Source organism: Macaca thibetana, chromosome 6, assembly GCF_024542745.1.
Source record: "Macaca thibetana thibetana isolate TM-01 chromosome 6, ASM2454274v1, whole genome shotgun sequence".
Taxonomy (NCBI): Eukaryota; Metazoa; Chordata; class Mammalia; order Primates; family Cercopithecidae; genus Macaca; species Macaca thibetana.
In genome coordinates this window covers 144,433,688-144,445,174 of record NC_065583.1, presented here as the reverse complement: position 1 = coordinate 144,445,174, position 11,487 = coordinate 144,433,688, and the positions used below count along the sequence as shown (strand labels likewise).

General features: G+C 43.7%; 1 protein-coding gene across 3 annotated transcripts in view; it reads right to left on the bottom strand.

Moving 5' to 3' along the window:
• Positions 1–7,308: 7,308 nt before the first annotated feature.
• Positions 7,309–11,487, bottom strand: part of NIM1K (NIM1 serine/threonine protein kinase) — a 93,588-nt gene continuing 89,409 nt past the window's right edge. For all 3 annotated transcript variants that reach the window (XM_050793463.1, XM_050793466.1, XM_050793464.1), the window contains 2 exons: positions 11,019–11,287; positions 7,309–8,180 (listed from right to left, as the gene is read on the bottom strand). In XM_050793463.1, coding sequence (XP_050649420.1) covers positions 7,431–8,180; positions 11,019–11,287 — 1,019 coding nt within the window. In that variant the 3' untranslated portion in view covers positions 7,309–7,430. The remainder of the gene's footprint in view (positions 8,181–11,018; positions 11,288–11,487) is intronic.

Sequence of the window (11,487 nt, the reverse complement as noted above, 5' to 3'; positions counted from 1 at the left end):
TCTTAAGTCATAGGTTCCTCATTTTTTCTCTACTGGTGGTGGGAGAAAATAGTTGATCTGTGATTTTTGTTTTCATCTCCCCAAATTATGTTATAAGGGCAGTAATTTGATGCTGAAGATTATGATTAGAAATCCTCAGATGGTTTATATATTGGGGCTTTATCTTTTAATAATAAAAAGAATGTCTTTACTGGACTACTTTATTCAGTAGTAAGCACTATTCATTCTGTGTATCATATTCCTTATTCAGCCTTGCAGACTCCTGTGGGATCTGATCTCTGCCTGCTTCTACTCAGTACCATACTCACCAAGGCTTAGTATGTCTTCACCCACTCTCCCTTCTCTTGCATTCCTCAAACATGCTGAGTTTATTCCAGCCTTAAGCCTTTGATCTATGCATCAGAAACGTTGGGCCCCACTTCAGATCTTCTCTGCCCTGCCTTCTACTCCAGTCACTGCTGTGGCAACTAATTCCATGAAATCTTTGACCAGGTTCTCAGAGAATATGATAGCACATCTCTTTGAATTCTAGCTGTATACCTTTCACGACAGCCTCCCTGCAATGCATTTCGTAAGTCTCCTCAAAAGAGGAGGAGACTTCTGTGGCGGGTTTGGCAATAACCATCCTTATAGGCTTTCCTCTTTTGTTTCACCCCTGTGCATCTCTTTTGCATCCTGATATCGTTTCTCAAATAAATGGCTTTCATTCAAGCTTTTCTCTCAGGCTCTGTTTTTGGGGGAATCCGAACTAAGACAATCGGTACCCAGAATGGCCCTAGAAAGCAGGCATTCAGGATGGGAGATCGGAGCTGGTTTACTCACCAAATGACAAAACCTCATTACAGAATGATGCCCTCCCAGCCCCTACCAAAGTTGTCCATTCCTAGAATCTGAATATGCTACCTTAAATGTCAGAAGCAGGTGTGAGTAAGGTTAAGAACCTTGAGGTGGGGAGATTATCCTGGATTGTCTGTGTAGGCCCAACCTTACCATGTGGGTCTTTAAAAGCAGAGAACCTTTCTTGGCTGGTGGTCAAGGGAGAGTGACTACAGAAGGTTGGCCAAAAAAATGCAAGATTGCTGGCTTTGAAGATGAAGGAAGATGACCATGAGCTAAGGAATGCAGGCAGCCTCTAGAAAGTTAACAAGACAAGGAAATAGATTCTTCCCCTGGAGCCTCCAGAAAGGAGCACAGCCCTGGAAACACCTTGATTTTAGTCCACTGAGACTCATGTCAAACTTCTATCTCCCAGAGCTGTAAGATGATACATTTGTGTTGTTTTAAGCCACTAAGTTTGTGAATTTGTGATGACATCAGGAGAACACTGGTGCAGTGTTGGCAAGCAGAGTGGTTATAGCCTGTGGCATGCAGGAGCAGCACAATCACCACTGACACTGTCATCTGTAGGTGTAGGTAGAAGATGAAGCATTGGATCCTGTAGTACCTGTGGCACTTGAACAGTAGAGGGGCAGTGATAAAGATTGTGGACTTGGCCAGCTTTTATTAACTGCTTTAGAAGCCTGGAAAACAAAATAACAGGCTCAAGTCAGCCAACTGTCAGTTTAAGGCAAGGTTGAAGGAGAGCCTTATCTCCTGCAGTGGAGAGAAAACGACCTGAAATAGACCCAGTATCTAGTTGTAAGTTTGGAAAATACTAAGTCTTGATAATTTTCCTTTATGAAAGTTTAGGTTTGACAAGAAGAGAATGGGACACTGAGACCTAAGTTAGTAATACAGTGGATAACCCTGAAAATATTGCAAACCTGGATTTTCCTAATGTGGGGCTGGCGGGAGGAGCTCATGCTCCCTTGCCTGAAGACCCTGCCAAGGCTTCTAGTGAGGCAGCTCTTGACCTCCACATTCTCTTCCAAAAACCTTACTATTCTCCAAACCAAGAACCAGGGTGACTTCTCAGTAGAGCCTGAGTGGAGAAATACAACCCCCTGTCTGGGGGGAAATAGTGTAGATACTGAAGGAGCTGTAGAACCTGATATATACTATCAGTAACCAAGGGGAAATGTGTGTGAATGATTTTGAGGGTGTTAGGCCAGGGGTGGAAGTTGAGGGAAGAATATAAGGCAGGATAAGAAAGATTACTATAGGAGCCAGGCACGGTGGCTCATGCCTGTAATTCCAGCACTTTGGGAGGCTGAGGCAGGTGGATCACCTAAGGTCAGGAGTTTGAGCCCAGCCTGACCGACACGGAGAAAACCCGTCTCTACTAAAAATACAAAATTAACTGGGCATGGTGGTGCATGCCTGTAATTCCAGCTACTTGGGAGGCTGAGGCAGGAGAATCACTTGAACCTGGGAGGTTGTGATGGGCCAAGATCGCTCCATTGCACTCCACCCTGGGCGACAAGAGTGAAACTCAGTCTCAAAAAAAAAAAAAAAAAAAAAAAATTACTATAGGAATGTTTACCTATGACTTAGAAGTGAACAACACCTGAATTTGATCATAATATTCTGTTGGGATGGCTGCTGAGGCTTGGATATTATTATAGCACACAGTAAATGAGGTGAAGATGGCGGAACTGCCTTGGTATAGTATTGAAGAAAGGGTTGGAAAGTTCCAGGAGGTGTGAATGTTAGAATGGATTCATTATGTGAGACTGAACAACCGTTTAACTATGTTCCTCAGGAAGACACTGCCATCACTAAGGCAATATAAAATGCACTGGTTTGCAAACTTTTCATCTGACAAGGGACTAATATCCAGAATATACAGGGAACTCAACAGCAAAAAAAACAAATAATCCCACTAAAAAGTAGGAAAAGGACCTAAAAAGACATTTCTCAAAAGAAGACATACAAATGGCCAAGTGAGTGGAAAAATGTTCAACATCACTAATTATCAGGGAAAGGCAAATCAAAACCACAATGAGATAGCATCTCATCCCCAGTTAGAATAACTATTATCAAAAGGACAATAACAAATGCTGGTGAGGATGCAGAGAAAAGGAAATTTTTGTTTTCTTTTTGTATTTTTCTAGAGAAAAGGGAATTCTTATACACAGTTGGGAATGTAAATTAGTACAGCCATTATGGAAGACAATATAGAGGTTTCTGAAAAAATTAAAAATACAACCACCGTGGGATTCAGCAGTCCACCTACTGGGAATTTATCCAAAGGAAAGGAAATGAGTATATCAAAGCAATACCTGTGCTCTCCCATGTGTGTTGCAGCACTATTCACAATAGCAGAGATGGGACCAACATAAGTTTCCATCAATGGATGGATGGATAAAGAAAATGTATATAAACACAATGGAATATTCAGCCATAAAAAAGAATGAAATCAGCTGGGGGTGATGGCTCATGCCTGTAATCTCAGCACTTTGGGAGGCCAAGGTGGGTGGATCACTTGAGGCTAGGAGTTCGAGACCAGCCTGGCCAACATGATGAAACCCCGTCTCTACTAAAAATACAAAAATTAGCTGGGTGTGGTGGCAGGCGACTGTAATCCCAGCTACTGGGAGGCTGAGGCAGGATAATCACTTGAACCCGGGAGGCAGGAGTTGCAGTGAGCTGAGATGGCACCACTGCACCCTGGGCGACAGAGTGAGGCTCTGTCTCAAAAAAATAAATAAATAAGAATGAAATCATGTAATTTGCAGCATTATGGATGGAACTGGAGGTCATTAGGTTAAGTGAAATCAGCCAGGCACAGAAAGACAAATATCACATGTTCTTGTATATAAATGCTAAAAAGTTGATCTCATGGAGGTAGAGAGTAGAATGGTGCTAATAAGCTGTGAAGTATGGTAGGGGTGGAGGATGAAGACAGGTTGGTTAATGGGTGCAAACATACAGTTAGAAGGAATAAGTTATACTATTTGATAGCACAGCAGGGTGACTGTAGTTAATAATAATTTATTGTATATTTCAAAATAGCTGGAAAAGTTGAAGTATTCCTAACACCAAAAAATGATAAATGTTTGAGGTTATGGGGTATCCTAAATACCCTGATTTGATCATTATGCCTTGTATACATGTATCAGAATATCACATGTACCCCAGTTGTGTATGAATAAAAAATAATTTTTTAAAAAAAGGAATGCACTGTTGAGGGTTGTGGCAGCACCTGAGAAAAGTTCAGTGGTGGCTGCCCATTGCAGGCAGGTGTTGATGGTAAGAAATGCTGCCACGGAATTGAGCATGATATCATCAGTGGAGATGATGATGAGACTAGAATGGTAGAGGTCATGTATTATCACTTAAATGTCAGAGGCAAGGTGGACACAATAAAATAAACAGTAAGGCTGGAGTGGAAATCAATCAGGCTGCCTTGATCTGCAGGGCTTTGTGACAATGGCTAATAAATCATGGAATTTTGGGAGACAGCTGACTGGTATGTTACTTGACTAGTATGACCAAAAAAAGAAAAAACAAGGAAAACTGGTGAGCGTAAAGCTAAGGTAGCCTGTCACAATGGGAAAATCACGGTCTCTTCATCAGCTTCTAGATCTAAGTCAATTTACAGATCCAGTGCACAATGAAGAGAAGGACTGGTCTTGAGGAAAGGCCTTGCTTTCACAAGTATATATGATGTACATGCCCAGAATTTTTCAGAACTGGATACTATTATGGCTTTGTATGTAGATGAGGGGTTATGGAAACCATATGATAAAGGGAGTCCTGGCCAGTCTATCACATAATGGTTCCCATTTTGCAATTATTTTCCCAATCTCTAAGTATATATTTGGGATCAATATACTTAGATCCCCGTGGAGGTCTTAGACCTGTGAAGTAACAACCATTATGGGAGGAAGAGGAAACCTCTCCCTGGCCATGTTAATAAATTATGAGCACTCCACATGAGGAATGGCAGACATCAGTGTCACCATCAAAAAATTTTAGGGATGCAAGCGTAATGGGCTCCATCATAATCTCATTTAAGTTACCATCAGACTCCTGAAAAAGAGCAGATAGATAATGGAGAATGATGGCGGACTACTGCTAGTCTCAGTTGTAGCTGCTGTATTGGATGTGGTATCTTTACTGGCATCCTCTGGCATTTGATATGCAGCTATTGATTTGGCAAATTCACTCTTCTAAATTTCCATCAGAAAGGAGGATCAAAAGCAGTTCACATTTCTCTGGGATGGACGGCGATTCTCATTTACTCTGTTGCCCCCAAAAATCTTAAATCTCCTTTTCTATATCACAATATAATCCAAAAGGACCTTGATCATCTTTACATTCTACAGGACATCATGCCAGCCCACTATATTGTGACAGCATGCTAGGGGAATTGGCTATCAGGAAGCGGCAAGTATTACAAATGCCCTAGTAAGGCTTACATGTGCCGGAGTGTGGATTATAAACTCTATGAAGAATCTGGGGCATGCCACATTGATGAAGAGTTTAGAAGACCAATGAGTTGAGGCATGCCTAGATATTTCTTCTATAGTAAAGAACAATTTCTTGTATCTTCCAACCTCTTAACACTAAGATAGAGGCATAGGATTTAGTAGGTCCCTCTGGACTTTGGAAGCACATATATTGTATTTGGTGTATTCCTTTCACCCATTTAATGCCAGTTTCAAGTGGATCCCATTTAAAAAAAAAAAAAGATTACAGCAGTTTTGGCTTCTGAACAAACTGCTATTCAGGCCGTGTATGTGGCAGTTAAAAATGTTGTGCGGGACCTCTGGAAAGCCCCAGTAGGAGATAACAGCACAACTCTGTAGGATCCTGGAGTAACGCCATGCTTCCTGCAACAGAGAACTACTCAGACTCCTGATGTGCTACTGGGCCCCAGTGGAGGCTGAGAACCAAATTATGAGATACCAAGGACTAGGTAAACAGAGCTGTTAACATATGAGCTGGGCGTTATCAGATCCATGGAGTCACGAATTCAGATGGGCCCAGGAATGAGTCATCCTTATTGGAATTGACATCTCAGGGTACAGGTTTGCCTTTTCTGCCTGCAATGTGTCTTTCCATACAAGCACACTAAGACATACAGAATACCTGATTCACTGTTATGATATCTCAAACATTGCCTCAAGGACCACTTTTTGGATAAAGGAGGTGGTGCGATGGGCACATAACAACGGGATCCCCTCATCTTACCTCAACACCAGAAGCAGCCAACATAAGCAGAACAATGGAATGGTTCAGCTAAGACACCGGAGATGAGACAGCAGCCTGCAGGGTTGGGGTGCTGTCCTCCAGGATTCGGTAATGTGCTTTAATAATGACTGATACATGTCCCTATCATTAAAACACACAGGTCTGGAAACCACTAGGTGGAAGTAGATTGACCCCTGTCACCATCACGCAATTGGTGACGCACTTGATTAATTTCTATTCTTTTTTTCTACAATCCAGGCTAAATTAAAAGGTTTGGTTCCCAGGGGATCAGGGATGCTTTCATCAGGGGACTTGATAAGGGTTCCAGTGAATTGAAATCTACAAGTGTCACATGGTCACTTTGGGCTCCCCATGCCAGTGGACAAGCAGGCACAGAAAGGAGGTATCATACTGGTGGTGTACCTCTTCCCTCCTGCTCCAAGACTTCTCTGACGTGAAGGCAAGGGAAGCATAGGGAACCCACTTGGCACTCACACAGCCCAATCTGGAAGTGCAGGGCAAATGACACCAAGGGCCACCCTTGATCAGCGGTGAGCAAAAGCTTATGGTTAAATGCTTTCCCCTTCCATACCCAGGGCAGACACCTGAGATGTGTTTCATCAGGCTCCTCTGAGGATCCTGCAAAACCAAGTACCAGAAACTGTAGCACTAGCCAACTTGCTAATGTGTCTGTGTATTAGCTTTCACTGTTTCCCCGGTACTTCACTCCTGTGCTCTGGGATCACTTCCCAAATAAACTGCTCTACATGGAATCATTTGTCTTAGGCTCTGTTTTGAGGGGAACTGAGTCTGAAACCCCTAGCTGCCTGGAATGCTCTGGCATTTTGTAAGAGTCACTCCTGCTTCTCATTCAGATCTTAAACTGATACGTACTCAAAGTGACCTTCCTTAACGACTAATCCAAAGTAGCAAGCCTCTGATATCAGATCACCCTTTTTGAATTCTCTGCATAGCATCTATCACTGATCTTTTTCTTTTTTAAAAAATGTACTTGTTAGTACCTTTGTCCTGGGCTAGAATGTCCCACACATGAGTGGAGGGACCTTGCCTATTTATTTCTTGCTATTTCTGTAGCACCTTAAATAGTGTCTGGCACACAGGAGGCACTGGAAAAATATTTCTTGATTGAATGAATGCTGAAATTTGATAATAAAACAAGATCCCAAATCAAGCCAGAATCCGAGCTAATAGACCTTTTGGAGAAAAAAATGCATATCTCAAATTTAAGTTTATTTAAAAATTACAAAAATGTCTCCACTCAAGTTGTCCTTGAAAAAAAATTTAGAAGCAGCAATAATGATCTCGGTTAATTATAAGCAGTCTAGTGCAGTTTATAAAATCGAGCAAAATTTGGATGTGTGTCTTATCCCTCTGTAGACACGGGACCCTTTTTTGAGGTCTCTTTCTTTAGGGTCTGGTAGCATCATGACTGGGACACTTTCCAAAGCCTTCTTCCTTTGGACTCTATGTAAAATAATTCTATAGACCCCTGTGATTGAGCTGCGAGCGTCTCTCCCTTCGTTATTTCGAATATGCTCTTCTGTAATGCCCAAATGCTCTAAAGTGCTTTTGACTTCATTTTCTTCTTCCTTGAGAGTGCCGGTTTCCGATAAATGTTTGGGATCCAGTTGGAAAGGTTCCAAAGGTGTAGGGTATGGCACCCCTTGCATCCATTCATCATTCATGATGCAGTCGATCCCGTACCTCTCCATGGGAATCTGTTGAAGGACTCCTCGGATGAGTCGGTGGCAGGGCTCTGACACGTGGGGCGGTACACTGTATGTGCCCTCAAGGATGCTCTTTTTTAGTTTGGTCACGGTTTCTGCCCGAAATGGCATGATGCCAGTCACCATGAAGTACAAAAGCACTCCCAAGGCCCAGATATCCACGTAAATGCCGATGTAGTGCTCGTCCCGGAAGAGTTCAGGTGCAGCATAGGGAGGAGACCCACAGAAAGTGTTCAGCATTTCACCTTTTTTACTTACTGTGCTGAATCCAAAATCGCCCACCTTCACACAAGTATTACTGGTATAGAATACATTTTCTGCTTTCAGATCTCTGTGAATAATTTGGTTTTCATGCTGTGGAAGAAGACATAGAGAACAGTCATTTTTACAGTAAAATGCCAAAATAAAAAATGTATAAGTTGCTCTGAAACAGTGAGATAATGATGGTGGAATAACAAATTCAGTGAGGATCAACTTAAGTCGTGATAGCAAACCCTGTCATAACTTTTAGCCCAATGTAATGCCCACATCTCCCCAAATAGACCAAAGTTCCTATTCTGTGTGGTAAGGGTTGGAGTCTGTTCCACACATGTGGACTGAGAAACTAACACCAGAAATAAGATCCAGATCTTATGAAACTACACATTCTGAAATACAATGAAATAGTAATCCTTAGTTGTTGAGGTCCTACATGGGTTTTTCTGGCTGATGGATCGTTTGACCAGGGCCAAGACCAGGAAAGCTTGGAGCCCTCCCCTAACTTTCCGGCCATGCTTTTTGGCGTAGACTCTTTTATCTTTACAGAATTCAGCAGAAGGGAGGTGGTTGCATTTGGCAAGGATCTAGCCACAGAACACACTGTGGATTGTGGGCACGTGCTGCACTCCCACCCTTGCATCCTGAATCCAGACAGTCTTCAGAGGACCCTTGACCTGTTCAGTCCCAAGGGCTCTGGGAAAATGGCTTTGTGTTTGTCACCTTTCTTGATGGCCCTCCTGGAATAAGAATCCAGGCTTTGGAGGGGACAGTCTGGTCAATTCCAGGTTCAACTATACCAGTTGGGTACTGTGAATGTCAGTTTCCTTCTTTGTAAAGTGGGATACTGATAACCATAGGCTGTGGTGAGAACTATATGTGATGCCAACTATATGTGATGAGAACCGTGCTCAGCATGGTCTTGACATATTAAAAAACTCAATAAGATGTGGATCTATGGCTATGAAACACACTTCCTGTTTGCAAAGAGTTGGAGAAATGGCAGGGAGTAGAGCTGCTGAAGACTAACGTCTGTACCCTCTATTGCTGGATTCTCTTCTATTCTCCCACCAGGTTACTCTTCCAAGTAGAATGTGGAAGACTCTGCCCATCTGTTCTATTTCTTGGTATGGATCTGGCTTATTCTCTGGCCCTGGGAAAGCTCACCACAGCCCAAAGCCACTTAAATGATGACTGGTCATATATCACAGGTCTGAAACACCCACCACCACTACAGTCAAGTTCTTCTCCCTGGCTCACTTATTTTTCTTCCTCCTCTCCTTCCTTACTGCTATTTTGGGCCCTCTACATCATGAATTCCCTTGCAAATTCTTCCTCTTTTCCCCATTGCCAGCATGGACTGTTTTATTTGACTTTTTCAGTGCCTGGCATATAATGGGGTTCACTGTGGCTCACTGATCCCGTTCTTGCTCCCACAACCATGCAGGCCGAGAAGCGAATTACAAATAGCCTCTTAACTAATATAGACCCTAGACAAGTGTCTCTTTTCTGACAGATCCATTCAACTGGGATCTGAGTAAAGAGGGTGACTGACCAAAACTTTTGGTAGTAAAAGTGATAGTCAGGTCTGCAAGTCAGGTTCCTCCTGTATGGCCAGCAATATGGCCAAAAATAAGGAGGCAGCAAAAGAGCCAGTTCTTGGGGGAACTATAGAGTGTGCATTAGGAGTCCAGATTTATCTAAAGAAGTAACCAAAGAACTAAAATAAGAATGACACAACCAACCAGGCACGGTGACTCACGCCTGTAATCCCACCACTTTGGGAGGCCGAGGCAGGTGGATCACTTGAGGTCAGGAGTTCGAGACCAGCCTGACCAACACGGTGAAACTTCATTTCTATTAAAAATACAAAATCAGCCAGGCATCGTGGCACATGCCCATAATCCCAGCTACTTGGGAGGCTGAGTCAGGAGAATCGCTTGAACCCAGGAGGTGGATGTTGCAGTGAGCCAGGATGATGCCACTGCACTCCTGGGTAACAGAGCAAGACTGTCTAAAAAAAAAAAAGAAAGAAAGAAAGAGAAAGAAGAAAGAAAGAAAGAAAGAAAGAAAGAAAGAAAGAAAGAAAGAAAGAAAGAAAGAAAGAAAGGAAGGAAGGAAGGAAGGAAGGAAGGAAGGAAGGAAGGAAGGAAGGAAGGAAGGAAGGAAGGAAGGAAGGAAGGAAGGAAGGAAGGAAGGAAGGAAGGAAGGAGGGAGGGAAGGAGGGAAGGAAGGAAGGAAGGAAAGAAGGAAGACAGAACCAAGTGTTAATCTACTGGGCACAGAGGCAATAAGAGCTAGGGGATCTTACTGAAGGCAAAAGATCAGTATTACTGATGTGAGATTGAAGAACATCTCTCTCTCACATACACACACATGGGGCGGGGGGTGGGAAAGAGAGAGAGAATGAACTGAGCTGGGCATGAAGTATGAATAGGATTTAGAATGTGAGATGTCATATGAGGGCATCCTAGACAGAAATAGGAAAGCAAAACCAAGAAGCAGTGAGGAGCCAGCTATCCAGATAGTGGAAGATGAGGTTGGAGAAATGGGTATGGCCAGGGAGTGGGCGATATTCATCAGATGCTCCCTGTGAGTCCTGCCAACATCTGCAGAAGCTAGGAGGTTGATGTGTAACTGGACATCCCTGGATATTGCTTCACAGGCAAGGAGCATGCTCCCAGCCAGACTTCTGACTTTCAGAAGGGACTATCACTCGTTGCTATGACTTGCCCCCCCCCACCGCCCCCACAATCCCCCCCCCCCCCCCCCCCCCCCCCCCCCCCCCCCCCCCCCCCCCCCCCCCCACAATATCCACTACTGTCTGCTTTGTAGGACAAAAGCCCTCTGGGACACTTGAGGCTTGGTAACCTAAAGCCCTGTTCTCCCAATGTCGGTGGAATGGGAACAAGGTTCTCACTCGTCACCCCTGCTCACCATGTGCTTCACGGCAGACACAATCTGGGAGAAGATGAGCTTGCTTTCTGGTTCAGAGAGCTTCCCCTCAGTGCTAATTTTTCCGAACAGCTCCCCACCCCCTGCATATTCCATCACCAAGTGCAGCTTGGATAGGGTCTCCACGACTTCGTAAAGGCGGATGATGTTGGGATGGTGCAGCTTTTCCATGCTGGAGATTTCTCGGGATAGTAGCCTCTGGGTTTTCTGGTCTAACTTGGTCTTGTCCAGGATCTTAATGGCCACCTTTTCTGCAAGGAAAAAAAGTAAAAAACCGTGCCAGAATTCAAGAGGACCTGGATCAGCTCCTTTCCTTTACTAGACACATTCCCAAGCTCACAGAGCTCATCAGGGAATGACAAAGCAATGCTTGAGCCCAGCATCAGTGCCCTTCCCTTGGATCAGTGTGAGTCTTCCACACACAGGTTTTGATGCCAAATCCTGCCTCCCA